The sequence below is a fragment of the Mirounga angustirostris genome, unplaced genomic scaffold, assembly GCF_029215605.1.
Source record: "Mirounga angustirostris isolate CCGP_5_RB_7025 unplaced genomic scaffold, mMirAng1.0.hap1 SCAF_3, whole genome shotgun sequence".
In the NCBI taxonomy this organism is placed as follows: domain Eukaryota; kingdom Metazoa; phylum Chordata; class Mammalia; order Carnivora; family Phocidae; genus Mirounga; species Mirounga angustirostris.
This window is the reverse complement of record NW_026991711.1, coordinates 161,973,419-161,990,522: the sequence shown is the minus strand read 5'-3', so window position 1 is coordinate 161,990,522 and position 17,104 is coordinate 161,973,419. Positions and strand designations below refer to the sequence as shown.

General features: G+C 38.6%; 1 protein-coding gene across 1 annotated transcript in view; it reads left to right on the top strand.

Moving 5' to 3' along the window:
- The window catches only part of C2CD6 (C2 calcium dependent domain containing 6), a 147,797-nt gene that overhangs the window by 44,294 nt on the left and 86,399 nt on the right, over positions 1-17,104 (top strand). The window contains exons 7-9 of the mRNA XM_064586921.1: positions 166-234; positions 1,948-2,027; positions 6,031-6,177. Coding sequence (XP_064442991.1) covers positions 166-234; positions 1,948-2,027; positions 6,031-6,177 — 296 coding nt within the window. The remainder of the gene's footprint in view (positions 1-165; positions 235-1,947; positions 2,028-6,030; positions 6,178-17,104) is intronic.

Genomic DNA, 17,104 nt, shown 5'->3' with positions numbered 1-17,104 from the left:
CCATAGATTCTTCTATAACAGTTCCTTGTGTGAATTTTTTTTTAATCAGGAGATTCACGCTTTGGTTTTTCTAACACAGACTTGTGAAATAAAAAATATTACTTGTTATCCCTTTTTTATTAAAATATCTTTCTGATCAAACAATAAAATTTGCTGTGTGTTTAGCTTATCTGCAAGGTGGAGGTGGAATTTATGTTCTCCTATGGAAACTTTGGTTACGGATTTTCACATCAGGTTAGTTCTTTTAAAAATTATTCTACAACTCTTCAGTCAAATCTCTTCTGAGCCTCTACGCTTTACAGTTTGATAAAACTTTTAAAATACATATTTTTTAAAAAAATATTTTTAAAAGAGTGCTGTTTTTCTCCATTCTAAGGAAAAATGAAACTATCATTTTTTATTTGCATATACATTTAAAAATAATCCTTTATTCAAAATGCTTTTATCAGAAAACTTGCTTTTGTGTGTCTGTGTTTTCATGTGGTTGGAAACAAAATTATTTTAAGTATATAATATAAGGAGTGTGGATTTTTAGATCTAAAAATGCTTATTGAAAATGGAGTCATGGATTATATTCACATTACATTTTTTACTCTGATCACATATGCTCCTTACCCCTGTGGTTATTTTGATGTCTGGTGTTACTTGAGCCCTCCTTGATTTATCAAGAGTTCAAAGAAGTTATCTTCCCAGGTTTGTCCTGCCCCTTTAAATTCATTACATATATCCATACAAAATCCAAAATTTTTGTATATTAACCTGTGTCCTGTCCTTTTATTATGTCCTTAGGCCAGATTCCTAGAATGGAAATTATTGTCCAAAAACAATGACTTTGTCAAAGAATTGTTCTAGAAATGTTGTACCAACATATATTCTCACTAAGTGTTTGAAAGAGCTCTTCATACCCCTGGGTATTCCCCCTGGGGGCATTTATAAATTCAGTCCCATCCGTGCTGCTGTTATATAGGGAATATGACCCCTATACTTGGCATAGAAGCTTTCATTTCCATTTTTTTGCTAATTTTTATAGTCTTGGTTGTTTTTTAAATTAGGAATTCAGAGTGGGTACATTACTTTTATTAAATAAACCTACCATATGTTGACTGAGCAGCCCCTGGTAAAATGTTGTTCTAAAATTTTGCCTATGGTATATCATAATGATTTTTAATGCATTTCGAATCAGAAGTAAATAACACACAGAAGAAAGCCACTGGGCACAATCTTTTTCCATCTTTTTTCCTTCTTTTCTTTGATTTTTCTTTCTTTTCCTTCTGCCTCTTTTATTTATATTCTTATGAACTGGGCCTTATGGGACTTGAAACTGTTGAGTCCCTTTCCTGACATAGTTTATAAGCACCAACTTGAGAGGTAGGTTTTATGTCTGAATATAAGTAAAACATGTAATAATCACATTCTTAGAGGGATATCTCCTTTTCAGATAAACTAGGCAAGTATAGTTTTATGTAGGTAGATTCTACCAAAAACAAGGAACCGAGATATTGTGTGGAAAAGAGTGGGAAATATAATAAAAGTTCTTGATTTTGATTTTATGTCTATGAACTTTTCAGTAATACAGTCCCCGTCTCACCTGTCCTGATGACGTAAAAAGGGTACTATGCTGGGGGTGCAGATAAAGCTGCATTCAAATCCTGGCTCTGATGTCTTTTGGGTAACCTTGAACAGATTACCGATCCCTAGCATTTTCTGTAAAATAGCCACAGTTATCTACATCATAGGATTATTGAGAGGATTAAAAATAATCTGACAGATATAAGGTTCCTGGCAGATATCTAGGGCTCAAAAAATGTTAGTTCTTTCTTCTTCTCTTAATTCCATTTCTTTTTATATGCATTTAAGGCCTATTCTGTAGTCCTGAAACCTAGTAGTATTAGAATGAACTATAATTGTAACTAAGCAGTATTAAAATATACTTACCATTTTCTTCAGTTAAAACCTCTTCAAAAAATTATTGAGCCATCCATGTTTATGAATATTGCACCACCTCCAGAAAGAATAGATCCTGTGACGTAAGTGTTTGAAGTCTTATTTACACAATCAGAATATGTGACATTTAAAACATTTAATCCATTTGATGGAACCTTTTGGTTGTCTTAAGACATAGCCAGAATGGGCTAGACTCTAAGGTAAAGAGAGCAGTGAATTGTTTTGCTTAATAAGGTGGGAGAAATTTTGGGTTTCTGGGGATAGCCCTGGCGAAAGGAGGTGAGAAGTTCTAGAGATAAGATAAAGGAGAGAAGAGAGTGCCAGCTTCATGGCTGAAGGAGGGAAGGCAGGGTTAAGCTGATAAGGAAAGTTGGCCAGTGAGATACCCTTTTCTAGAAAGAGGTGAGGGACTTTTAGATCAAAGTGTCTAATAGTCCGTTTTCTTCCACAGTATAGTAGTGTTACCTCCATTCCACACATTCTAATTGTTATTTCCACATCTTCAGCAAAAAGTTTATGTTCCAAAAATGTCATTAGCAAACCAAAAGTAACTTAAAATATATATCAACCAGTCTTAAAATTTCAACAGTAAAAATAGACTAAAGAGAGGGGCGCTTGGGTGGCTCAGTCGGTTAAGCGGCTGCCTTCGGCTCAGGTCATGATCCCAGAGTCCTGGGATCGAGCCCTGCATCAGGCTCCCTGCTCAGCGGGAAGCCTGCTTCTCTCTCTCCCACTCCCCCTGCTTGTGTTCCCTCTCTCGCTGTGTCTCTCTCTGTCAAATAAATAAATAAAATCTTAAAAAAAAAAATAGACTAAAGAGAAATGAGCACCTGAGATGGAAATGTAATTTATAGTGCTGTCCCAGAATAAGAAATGGAGAAAATGGGATTGAGGGAATTAGGTATAGGATGGGAATTTACGTTCTGAAGTTCTTATTGTCCTATAGTCTCACCAATACTGGGTATTATCATTAAAAATAAATTTTGTACACTTGATATTGGTCATTTGTTGAAATAGTAAAATTTGAATGTTTTATGTTCATCAATCATTATTTCTTTATCCACTAATTGATTCAATAAACATTCATTGAATGTGTCTGCTGTACGCCCAAGCCATTACAAATACTAAAATAAAGAGGCCTGGTCCCTGCCCTCTGGTAGCTCACGGTTTAGTGTGCAAAGGTAACTTGCGAAAAGAAAGGATTATAATACAAATGAGAGAAAAAACCTTCCTAGAGGTAAACGTAAGGAACTGTGGCACATAGGGTGTGGGATAATGGTGGGAGGAACATAAAGTTGGGTCACAGCAAAGTTATTGATATGGGCTCACTAAGCAGAGATTCTGCATTTAATTTTGCAGATTAGGGGGTTAGAAAAGACTCGATTTGGTTGTTTGGTTGCAGAAACATGAACCAAAAGATGCCCACTTGGGTGGATTGGAAGTGCCAGACCTGCCTTGGTTTAATGTAGAAGGAAGGTATTAGAGGGTTAGAGAGATGGTGATGTTGGTCTGGATTTGTTTTTAAGACCTACTCACTCACCCTGGGAGGTTCGAGAATTTACACCTTTCACCGTTACTGAGAGAAGTAAATGTGCGTGGGGAGCCCCACCCTTGAAGAGCTCTGTGATTGTTCTTCTCTGTTAGGCAGACCTTACAGTGGGAGCTGCAGTCACTGAACTGGGAAACCTAAATGCAATGGGAGTGTGGCGTCCTGAAGTGGCAGAGCCCAGTGATGGCAACACCACCAAAGGCAAGATGGCCATGGTCACTGTAGCGGACAGAATAGTTTGACTCATGCAGACCTATAGCATTGGCTAGTTGATCATGATGTTCCTAGAAATAAAATATATAAGAAGCCTCATCAATTCTTACTTAATCTGTATAAGCAGAAAAGTTCTAGGTCATAAAAACAGAGTCATAGCTCCTCAGTCAATTCCCAGATTTGAGCCAGTCTGCAGACCCAAAAGCCTTCGAATGAAGGGGAGGCTTGGTCCCCTTAAGGAGAGACGCTGGTATGCTGACAAAAATTCCTAAGGTTAATCTTTCTCCCAGCTTTCCCAAAAGGGAAGGAGAGCCTTTTACCAAGGTAACTATGCATTAGGGAAAAGGAAATAACCAGACCTTTCAGAGATACTGGACACTCGCTCTAAACTGACACTAGTTCCAGAAGATCCAAATGTCACTGTTGTCCACCAGGCAAACTAGGGACTTATGGAGGACAGGTGATCAATGGAGTTTTAAACCCATCCTGTGATTATTTCCCCAGTTCCAGATTGCATATTTGGAATGAACACACTTAGCAGTAGATGAATCCCTACATTGGTTCCCTGACTGTGGACCAAGGGATATTCTGGTGGGAAAGGCCAAATGGAAACCACTAGAGAGCTACCTCCACCTAAGAAAATTGTTAAGCCAAAAGCAATACCACATTCATGGGAGGATTGCAGAGATGGGTGCCATTATCAAGGACTTGAAAGATGCAGGGGTGGTGCCCATCATATCTCCATTTAGCTCACTTATTTTGGCCTGTGCATAAGACAGATCTTGGAGAGTGATAGTAGATTGTTGTAAGCTTACCAGGCAGTGATTCCAATTGCAGCCACTGTACCAGATGTGGTTTCATTGCTTGATCAAATTAACACATCCTCTGGTACTTGGTATGCAACTATTGATCTGGCAAAATAGCAAATATATGCTATTTTGCCCATATAAAAACCATCAGAAGTAGTTTCTTTCAGCTGGTAAGGCCAAGTGAGACACCTTCACTGTCTTACCTCAGGTATATCAACTTCTCCAGCCCTATGTCATTAATTTAGTTCACAGCATTTTTTTTTTTTTAAGATTTATTCATTTTAAAGAGAGAGCATGAGCAGGGGGAGGAGCAGAAGGAGAGGGAGAGAAAAAGTCCCAAGCAGACCCCACACTGAGCACAGAGCCCGACACAGGGCTCAATCCCAGGACCCTGAGATCATGACCTGAGATGAAACCAAGAGTCGGTTTCTTAACCAACTGAGCCACCCAGGTGCCCTATAGTTTACAGGAATCTTGATTGCCTTTCCCTTATACAAGATATTACACAGGTCCATTACAGTGATGACCATTATGCTTATTGGACATAGTGAACAGGAAATAGCAACTAATCTAGACTTCTGATAGGACATTTGCATGTCAGAGGGTGGGAAGACTTCTGACAAAAATTCAGGGGTCTTCTACCTCATTGAAATTTTGAGGATCCAGTGGTATGGGGATTGTCAAGATAATCCTGCTAAGGTGAAGGATAAGTTGTATCTGGCCCCTCCTACAACCAAAACAGAGGCACAACACCCGGTGGGCCTTTGTGGATTTTGGGGATAACTTACTCCTTATTTGGGTGTGCTATTCTGGCCCATTTACCAAGTGACCTGAAAAAAATATATATTTATATAGCAAATATATTTTCTTCCCTCTCATATCTCCTTATCATGTAACATAAGGTATATTGACTTTATATTGTAATGTTTAAGTATTGTTAAACTTACAGCATACTACTTAAGTTTCAGGATATTAAGATGAGTAAACATCACCCAAAGACTTTATATTCTTTTCTGGGGAAGAGGCTAGTGAGTTTTTGATTGTATGCAGGATAGTTATATCATGTTAGGTGGAATTATGACCTGTTACTATTCTCATTTGAAGATTAAATATGTTTTAAAGAGATGCTTATGGGTGCCAGATTGACAAGGGGTAGGTGGACTTGTGATGATTAATTTCGCGTGTCAACTTGACTGGGCCATAAAATAACGATTTGTATCTAAAGATTGGGAGAGGTCTGGGCTCAAACACTTTCTGCTTCTCTTTAGAATTTCAGGTCCTTATCGCCTTTCCCATCCCTGCTGCCCATCTTAGTAGTAAGAGTATTCAATAGAGCACTTCTGTCAGGATTTTGGACCTTTGTCTTCTTTCCTAGCTCTACCCTCTGATGGCCTAAGGTAGACAGGTGAACTTACAGTCTAAAAGAGAGAATGATTCAAAAGTGATAGCTACCACTGATTTTAGAAGTGTGCTTTTGTTTTGGTTGCCGTATTTAACATTATAACCATTTTGCAGAAATGTTATTACACCACAACCAATAGAATATCCAGCATTCCTATCCCCAGACCTGAATGTTACTGTTGGGATGCCAGCTGTCGTGCCCCAATCCAACCAGCCATCCGTAGTGCGACTTGAAAAACTTCAGCAACAACCTCGAGAAAGGTATAAATAAATAAACAAACAAAAACCAACACAACCAAAACAATCTTCATCTTATTTATGTGTTAGTGGTACATTAATTTTTGTGGCGGGGGGGACATGGGCTTTAGGTATTTGTTTAGAAAAGTCAATGTCTAGTGCCCTGTAATGCGTATGGTAGTTCACTTTGTATAAGTCCTTTAAACTATCTGCACTCTTTTTCATTCTTTTTTCTTTTTGCTCTTCTGATTGGATGAATTCCTTTGTCCTGTCTTTGAGTTTGCCAATCCTTTCTTCCACATCACTAGTGCTCTGGAATCCCTCTATTGAATTTTTCAGTCCAGTTATTTTGTTCTTTAGCTATATGATTTCTGTTTGGTACTTTCTTATATTTTGTATCTCTTTGTTGCAATTCTTATTTTGTTTATGAATTTCTTTCTTGACCTCAATGAGCATCATTATGACCATGATTTTGAATTCTTTTTTTTCTTCTTTTTTAAGATTATTTATTAGAGAGAGCAGAGTGAGCAAGAACACAAGTCGGAGGGGGGGAGAGGGAGAGGGAGAAGTGGGCTCCCTGCTCAGCAGGCTTGATCCCAGGACCCCGGGATCATGATCTGAGCCAAAGGCAGACACTTAACCGACTGAGCCACCCAGGTGCCCCTCAGTATTTTGAATTCTTTATCAGGTAGGTAAATCACTTCTATTTCATTACGGTCTGTTTCTGAAGTTTTTTCTTATTTATTTGTTTGGAACTTAATGTTTCTGGAGTTTTATCTTGCTCTTCTGTTCTGTTGTTCTCTTTCTTCCTTTACCCTCACTCTCTGTATTGGTTTCTGAGCACTAGATGAAACTGTCACCTTTCCTAGCCTTGATGAAGTGGTCTCATGTAGGAAATGAACCTCATCAATGAGCCCAGCCCAAGCTCTTGGCTGTCTCTCAAACCTTTGTGATTGTGCAAGCTGCTTTCCTTTTTTCTTAGTGGCTTCCAGTTGTTGAGAGTGTGTCAAGATTTGTCAGTATCCCAAGAGGAAGATCTCAGCATCTAGATTCAGGCTGACTGGAAGTTGAACCTCCAGGCAGCTGCTGGGAAAGTATGTAGCTAGAGCCCTTCCATGGAGAAACCAGGAGATGGGCTTTCTTGCCTGCTCCCTTTGTGCCCGGCCTGGGGGTATAGCCATTGGGGTGGAAGTCATTCCTGCACCCATTAAGAACTGATTCTTTGTGTGCTGAAGTTCCGTGGGACTGGTGAATCCAAGCCCCATTGGCTATGACAGCTGAACAGTCTAAGGGCCCATCTCTTTGGCAAGGGTCACAAAGTCTGGGGTGCCAGATATCTGTATAAGCTCCTTCCAGGGAGATACTGATGATTTGGATTGGACTAGAGGGAAGAGGAGATAGTGTCTGCTGGCTTCCACAGGTCTCTAAGAAGGATTGCAGTCAACCCCTGGATACATACTAAATTAGAAGCCTGACCTCCAGATAACAGCTTTTAAAGAATGCAGTAGGCCTCTTTTGGAGAATAACTGGGAGATGAGCTTATTTTTGCACTATTCCTTCTGTGCTGAGCCCTGGGCAGATAGCATAGTAAGTCATAGCAAACCTGTTAAAAACTTTTTTTTTTTTTTTCTGTAGCCTTGTGGGTCTTGTGGGCACAAGCTGTCTTAGCTTTCAGAAGTAGGTGTTTTGGGGGCCTGTCCTCAGATGGGAGTCTTGAAAGGTGGGGTGCCATACATGTTGTCCAACCCTTTTTTTCCTCAGGGAGATGCTGGGAGTTGAGAATTCTGTCCCAATTGTATGACACTGTGCCAGGGGTGGGATTTATAGTATGTGCCTCATCCTTTCTCATTTGTTTTGATGTGGATATTTTCTAATTTGCATGATGTGTAGGAGTTGCTCAGCTTATTTCTAGATTTCTTTCAGAGAGAATTGCTCTTTGTATAACTGTAGGTACTGTACATACATGGGAGGAGGTGAGTTCAGGAGCCTCCTCACCATCTTGAACTGGAAACTGCAAATTTCTTTAATGTCTTGCCTAATAGTACACAACTGGATCCTCATAACTGCTTCTGCATCCAAACAGCAGCTCCAGCTGCAGAACCTTGACTTATCTGGCTCATAGTGACAGTGACAGCCACTGCTCTGATTTCCCTCTTGGAGCTTCACCAGCTGATCACCTTCTTCCTAGCAAAATGGGTCCCAGTGAGTCATCTTGCCACAGTGTTCACTTACTCCACATGTATTTTTCTTGCATGCTTTCAAAGTCTAGGGTTGTTATTCGGCTCCTTATTCTCTTTCTTCTTATAACTACTTTGGAATTTGGCGCTGATAGTTTTCTGTTGCTTAGTTTTATATGGAATTAATTTTCCTGATTTTTTAAACAGGAGATTTGGTTTAGAGAGCTTCTTGAGCTTCACAGAACTCCCACTATTGATGTTTTAATTTGGTGTTTAAAAATATGAATTGCTTTCTAAAATTTTCTGGGGCTGTACCCTGGACTAGAAACCTGGTTGGTCAGTTTTGAGCTTTCACAGTGGTTCCAGTCCTTTTAAAGTTTACCATGAATCCTTTGTACTCATTTGCTATTGGAATGAGCAAAACCTCCCAGTTTCAACTGCTTTTCCCAAATTGGCCTGCTGTAATTTCCCATCCGTGACTACCTGTTGGCTATTTTGGGGTTTTCTTATTTTCAGGTCCTTCAGATGCCCCCCCACCCCAGTTTATTTTAAGATTGATTTATTTAGAGAGTGTGAGCAGGGAGAGTAGGGGCAGAGGGAGAGAAATCCAATCAGACTCTCTGCTGAGTGGAGAACTCCCCTAGGGGCTCAATCCCAGAATCCTGAGATCATGGCCTGAGTTGAAATGAAGAGTTGGATGCTCAACCAACTAAGCCACCCAGGCACTCCCAGATGCCCCTTTTATACCTGTTGCTTTCTGACATATATACACTGATACCTTGAAGGTCTTATGTATATGTTTTGGGGTTCATAGAAACGGCTTGTCACATGATTGTGTTGTAAATGTTGCCCATAGGTTCTTGGGTTTGCTACTGAGCTTTTTACGTAGAGATTTGAGAAGATTCAAAAACTATGCTACCCCTGCTAGCCTTCTCTTCTAGAATTTCCCTCTTTTGTTAAACTTTCATATTTGTAATAATTTATCTGTGGTATCATTTGGGAGAATTTATTTAAATATTCATACCTACAAATAACAATTTTTTATCCCCAGTGCTTATTCTTGACCTACTATGCTAACTAGAAGCTCCAGTCAATGTCTGATATAAATGGCAAGGGTGGACATCCTTGTTTTGTTCATGATCTTTAAAGGCTACACCTCTAGCATTTAATAGTTAAGAGCATATACTTACATATGTTTTTTATATAGAGATATACTATACCAGGTTAAGTAAATTATTCCACTTTGTTCCTAGTTTTCTAAGTTTCTTTAAAATCATAAACGGGGGGCGCCTGGGTGGCTCAGTCGTTAAGCATCTGCCTTCGGCTCAGGTCATGATCCCAGAGTCCCAGGATCGAGCCCCGCATCGGGCTCCCTGCTCAGCAGGAAGCCTGCTTCTCCTTCTCCAACTCCCCCTGCTCATGTTCCCTCTCTCACTGTGTCTCTCTCTGTCAAATAAATAAATAAAATCTTTAAAAATAAATTAAAAATAAATAAAATAAATAAAATAAAATCATAAATGGATGTTGGATTTTGCCAAATGTTTTTTCTCTTTTAATCAGTTAAATTGTATTTATGTTTTCTAATGTTAATGTCAAAATATCCTTGTATACATGGGATAAATCTAACTTGTTTATGATATATTATCTTTTTTCTATTCTACTGGATTTTTTGTATTAAAATTATATTTTTAACATTTGCATCTATGTTCATGAATGAGATTAGGCTAATTTTCCTTTTTTAATAATGTCCTTCTTAGGGTTTATCATCAAGGTAATAGTGTCCTCATGAAATAAATTGGGAAACATTCCCTCTTTTCTATTTAATTCTTGTCAGTTACATCTTTAGATGACCAAAGCCTTTTGAAATTTCTTGGATTAGAAGCTAAATTCCTACTTTTATTTTTTCTGTTGCAGAAAATATCATGAATATATTAGGTAATTTATAAAATATGTATATATAAGTGAATATGTATATATTCAATATATAACCAATATATATTGAATAACTTCTAGAACATGTATGTATAGCTTAAATAAAAATAATAAGACTGATGCCTAGATATTTATGATTCAGGTTAAGAAATACAACATCGGGGCACCTAGGTGGCTCAGTTGGTTAAGCTTCTGACTCTTGGTTTTGGCTCAAGTCATGATCTTAGGGTCTTGAGATTGAGCCCTGCAAAGGGCTCCATGCTCAGCGTGGAGTCTGCTTGAGATTCTTTCCCTCCCCCTCTGCCCCTTCCCCCACTTGCATGCTCTCTTAAACAAACAAACAAAATCTTTCAAAAAATAAAAGAAAAGAAAGAAACGCAGCATCACCATATTGGAGTCCTAGCCATAGCAGTCACACAATGAAAAGAAATAAAGGCATCCAAGTTGACAAGGAAGAAGTAAAACTATCACTGTTTGCAGATGACATGATGCTTTATATAGAAAATCCAAAAGACTCCACCAAAAATTGTTAGAATTGATACATGAATTCAGTAAATTACCAGGATGCAAAAATCAATATACAGAAATCTGTTGCATTCCATACACTAATAATGAAGCAGCAGAAAAAGACATCGAGAAATCAATCCCATTTACAATTGCACCAGAAACCATGAGATACTTAGGAATAAACCTGGCCAAAGAGGTAAAAGATCTGTACTCTGTGAAAACTATAAAACACTGATGAAAGAAAATGAAGATGAAACAAAGAAATTGAAAAACATTCCATGCTCATGGACTAGAAGAATGAATATTGTTAAAATGTCTGTGCTACCCAAAGCAATCTACACATTTAATGCAATCCCTATAAAATACTAACAGCATTTTTCACAGAGCTGGAATGAACAGTCCTCAAATTTGTATGGAACCACAAAAGACCCCAAATAGCCAAAGCAACCTTCAAAAAGAAAAGCAGAGTTGGAGGCATCACGATTCTAGACTTGAAGTTATCTTACAAAGTTGTAGTGATCAAGACAGTATGGTACTGGCACAAAAACAGACACATACAGATCAATGGAACAGAATAGAGAGCCCAGAAATGGACCATCACCTCTAGGGTCAACTAATCTTCAACAAAGCAGGAAAGAATGTCCAATGGAAAAAAGTCTCTTCAACAAATAGTGTTGGGAAAATTGGACAGCAACATGCAAAAGAATGAAATGGGATCATTTTCTTAAAACTATACACAAAAACCGGGCGCCTGGGTGGCTCAGTCGTTAAGTGTCTGCCTTCAGCTCAGGTCATGATCCCAGGGTCCTGGGATCGAGCCCTGCATCGGGCTCTCTGCTCGGCGGGAAGCCTGCTTCTCCCTCTCCCACTTCCCCTGCTTGTGTTCCCTCTCTCACTGTGTCTCTCTCTGTCAAATAAATAAATAAAATCTTAAAAAAACCCCACTATACACAAAAATAAGTTCAAAATGGATTAGAAGCCTAAATGTGAGACAGGATCCATTAAAATCCTAGAGGAGAATAGAGGCAGTAATCTCTATTACATTGGTCATACCAACTTCTTACTAGATATGTCTCCTGATGCAAGGGAAACAAATGCAAAAATAAACTATTGGGACTTCATCAAAATAAAAACCTTCTGTGCAGCGAAGGAAAGAGTCAACAAAACTAAAGGCCACCTACTGAATGGGAGAAGATATTTACAAATGACATATATCTGATAAAGGGTTAGTATCCAAAATTTATAAAGAACTTATCAGACTCAACACCCCAAAACCAAATAAGTTAAGAAATGGGCAGAAGACCTGAATAGACACTCTTCCAAAGAAGACATACAGATGGCTAACAGACATGAAAAAAGCTCAGCATCACTCATCATCAGGGAAATACAAATCAAAACTACAATGAGATATCATCTCCCATTTGTCAGAATGGCTAAAATTAACAAAAGAAACAATAGGTGTTGGCAAGGTTGTGGAATAAAGGGCAATTTGCTTACACTGTTGGTGGGAATGCAAACTAGTACAGCCATTTTGGAAAACAGTATGGAGTTTCCTCAAAAAGTTAAAAGTAGAACTACCCTATGATCCAGCAATTGCACTACTAGGTATTTACCCAAAGATTACAAAAATATTAATTCAAAGGGATACATGCACCCCAATGTTTATAGCAGCATTATTAACAATAGAAATTATGGAAAGAGCCCAAAAGTCCACTGACTGATGAATGAATAAAAAAATCTTGCCATTTGCAACAACATGGATGGAGCTAGAGAGTATTATGGTAAGCAAAATAAATCAGTCAGAGAAAGACAAATACCATATGATCTCACTTATATGTGGAATTTAAGAAATGATCATGGGGGGAAAAAGAGAGACAAACCAAGAAACATCTTCTTAGCTGGAAAGAACAAACTGATGGTTAGCAGAAAGGAGCTGGAGTGAGGGGGGGGGCGTTAAATAAGTGATGGGGATTAAGGGGGCACTTGTGATGAGCACTGGGTGTTGTATGGAAGTGTTGAATCACTAAATTGTACACCTGAAACTATTATTACACTGTATCTTAACTGGAATTTAAATAAAAACTTAAAAAAGAAATAGAACATCATCAATATCAAAAATGTGCTTTGTGTGCCCTTATGAGAGTCCATCTTTTCCCCAACCCATCCTTAGGTAACCACTGCCCTGATGTTTTTTGTTTTTTGTTTTTTTAATTTTACTTTATTATGTTATGTTAATCACCATACATTACATCATTAGTTTTTGATGTAGTGTTCCATGATTCATTATTGGCATATAACACCCAGTGCTCCATTCAATACGTGCCCTCTTTAATACCCATCACCAGGCTAACCCATCCCCCCACCCCTCCTCTCTAGAACCCTCAGTTTCTAAGAGTCCATAGTCTCTCATGGTTCATCTCCCCCTCCGATTTCCCCCCTTCATTTTTCCCTTCCTACTATCTTCTTCTGCTTCTTTTTTTTTTAACAACATATAATGTATTATTTGTTTCAGAGGTATGGGTCTGTGACCCATCAGTCTTACACAGTTCACAGCACTCACTCTCCCCAATGTCTATCACCCAGCCACCCCAGCCCTCCCACCCCCCACCACTCTAGCAACCCTCAGTTTGTTTCCTGAGATTAAGAATTCCTCATATCAGTGAGATCATATGATACATATCTTTCTCTGATTGACTTATTTCGCTTAGCATAATACCCTCTAGTTCCATCCACGTTGTTGCAAATGGCAAGATTTCTTTCTTTCTTTTTTTTTGATGGCTGCATAATATTCCATTGTATATATATACCACATCTTCTTTATCCATTCATCTGTTGATGGACATCTTGGCTCTTTCCATAGTTTGGCTACATTGCTGCTATAAACATTGGGGTACACATACCCCTTCAGATCACTACATTTGTATCTTTGGGGTAAATGCCCAGTAGTGCAATTGTTGGGTTGTAGGGTAGCTCTATTTTCAACTTTCTGAGGAACCTCCATACTGTTTTCCAGAGTGGCTGCACCAGCTTGCATTCCCACCAACAGTGTAGGAGGGTTCCCCTTTCTCCACATCCTTGCCAACATCTGCCCTTTCCTGACTTGTTAATTTTAGCCATTGTGACTGGTGTGAGGTGGTATCTCATTGAGGTTTTGTTTTTTTTTTTTTAAAGATTTTATTTATTTATTTGAGAGAGACTGAGAGAGAGAGCACATGAGAGGGGGGAGGGTTGGGAGGATCAGAGGGAGAAGCAGACTCCCTGCCGAGCAGGGAGCCCGATGTGGGACTCGATCCAGGGACTCCAGGATCATGACCTGAGCCGAAGGCAGTCGCTTAACCAACTGAGCCACCCAGGTGCCCTCATTGAGGTTTTGATTAGGATTTCCCTGGTGCCAAGTGATGTTGAACACTTTTTCATGTGTCTGTTGGCCATCTGGATGTCTTCTTTAAAAATGTCTGTTCATGTCTTCTGCCCATTTCTTGATTGGATTAGTTGTTCTTTGGATGTTGAGTTTGAAAAGTTCTTTATAGATTTTGGATACTAGCCCTTTATCTGATATGTCATTTGCAAATATTTTCTCCCATTCTGTTGGTTGTCTTTTGGTTTTGTTGACTGTTTCCTTTGCTGTGCAGAAGCTTTTTATCTTGATGAAGTCCCAATAGTTCATTTTTGCCCTTACTTTCCTTGCCTTTGGTGATGTTTCTAGGAAGAAGTTGCTGCGGCTGAGGTCCGAGAGGTTGCTGCCTGTGTTCTCTAGGATTTTGATGGACTCCTGTCTCACATTTAGGTCTTTCATCCATTTTGAGTCTATTTTTGTATGTGGTGTAAGGAAATGGCCCAGTTTCATTCTTCTGCATGTGGCTGTCCAATTTTCCCAACTATTTATTGAAGAGACTGTCTTTTTTCCATTGGACATTCTTTCCTGCTTTGTCAAAGATGAGTTGACCATAGAGTTGAGGGTCCATTTCTGGGCTCTCTGTTCTGTTCCATTGATCTATGTGTCTGTTTTTGTGCCAGTACCATACTGTCTTGATGATGACAGCTTTGTAATAGAGCTGGAAGTCCGGAATTGTGATGCCACCAGCTTTGCTTTTCTTTTTCAACATTGCTCTGGCTATTCGGGGTCTTTTCTGGTTCCATATAAATTTTAGGATTATTTGTTCCATTTTTTTTTTTAAATGTTGATGGTATTTTGATAGGGATTACATTAAATGTGTAGATTGCTCTAGGTAGCATTGACATCTTCACAACATTTGTTCTTCCAATCCATGAGCATGGAACGTTTTTCCATTTCTTTGTGTCTTCCTCAGTTTCTTTCATGAGTATTTTATAGTTTTCTGAGTACAGATTCTTTGCCTCTTGGGTTAGATTTATTCCTAGGTATCTTATGGTTTTGGGTGCAATTGTAAATGGGATCGACTCCTTAATTTCTCTTTCTTCTGTCTTGTTGTTGGTGTATAGGAATGCCACTGATTTCTGTGCATTGATTTTATATCCTGCCACTTTACTGAATTCCTGTATGAGTTCTAGCAGTTTTAGGATGGAGTCTTTTGGGTTTTCTACATAAAGTATCATATCATCTGCAAAGACTGAGAGTTTGTCTTCTTCTTGGCTGATTTGGATGCCTTTTATTTCTTTTTGTTGTCTGATTGCTGTGGCTAGGACTTCTAGTACTATGTTGAATAGCAGTGGTGATAGTGGACATCCCTGCCATGTTCCTGACCTTAGGGGGAAAGCTCTCAGTTTTTCCCCATTGAGAATGATATTCACTGTGGGTTTTTCATAGATGGCTTTTATGATATTGAGGTACGTACCTTCTATACCTACACTCCGAAGAGTTTTAATCAAGAAAGGATGCTGTATTTTGTCAAATGCTTTTTCTGCATCTACTGAGAGGATCATATGGTTCTTGTTCTTTCTTTTATTAATGCATTGTATCACATTGATTGATTTGCGGATGTTGAACCAACCTTGCAGCCCAGGAATAAATCCCACTTGGTGAATACTCCTTTTAATGTACTGTTGGATCCTATTGGCTAGTATTTTGGTGAGAATTTTTGCATCCATGTTCATCAGGGATATTTGTCTGTAATTCTCCTTTTTGATGGGGTCTTTGTCTGATTTTGGGATCAAGGTAATGCTGGCCTCATAAAATGAGTTTGGAAGCTTTCCTTCCATTTCTATTTTTGGAACAGTTTCAGAAGAATAGGTATTAATTCTTCTTTAAATGTTTGGTAGAATTCCCATGGGTAGCCATCTGGTCCTAGGCTCTTGGTTTTTTGGGAGATTTTTGATTACTGCTTCAATTTCCTTAGGGGTTATAGGTCTGTTCAGGTTTTCTATTTCTTCCTGGTTCAGTTTTGGTAGTTTGTACATCTCTAGGAATGCATCCATTTCTTCCAGATTATCTAATTTGCTGGCATATAGTTGCTCATAATATGTTCTTATAATTGTTTGTATTTCTTTGGTGTTGGTTGTGATCTCTCCTCTTTCATTCATGATTTTATTTATTTGGGTCAACTTTTCTTTTTGATAAGTCTGGCCCAAAGAACTTTCAAAGTCTTTCAAAGAACTAGCTCCTAGTTTCATTGATCTGTTCTACTGTTCTTTTGGTTTCTCTTTCATTGATTTCTGCTCTGATCTTTACTATTTCTCTTCTCCTGCTGGGTTTAGGCTTTATTTGCTGTTCTTTCTCCAGCTCCTTTAGGTGTAGGGTTAGGTTGTGTATTTGAGACCTTTCTTGTTTCTTGAGAAAGGCTTGTATTGCTATATACTTCCCTCTTAGGACCGCCTTGCTGCATCCCAAAGATTTTGAACAGTTGTGTTTTCATTTTCATTTGTTTCCATGATTTTTTTTAAAATTCTTCTTTAATTTCCTGGTTGACCCATTCATTCTTTAGTAGGATGCTCTTTAGCCTCCATGTAGTTGAGTTCTTTCCGACTTTCTTCTTGTGATTGAGTTCTAGTTTCAAAGCACTGTGGTCCGAAAATATGCAAGGAATAATCCCAATCTTTTGGTACCGGCTGAGACCTGATTTGTGACCCAGGATGTGATCTATTCTGGAGAATGTTCCATGGGCACTAGAGAAGAATGTGTATTCTGTTGCTTTGGGATGGAATGTTCTGAATATATCTGTGAAGTCCATTTGGCCCAGTGTGTCATTTAAAGTCTTTATTTCCTTGTTGATCTTTTGCTTAGATGATCTGTCCATTTCGGTGAGGGGGTGTTAAAGTCCCCTACTATTACTGTATTGTTGTCGATGTGTTTCTTTGATTTTGTTATTAATTGGCTTATATAATTGGCTGTTCCCATGTTAGGGGCATAGATATTTATA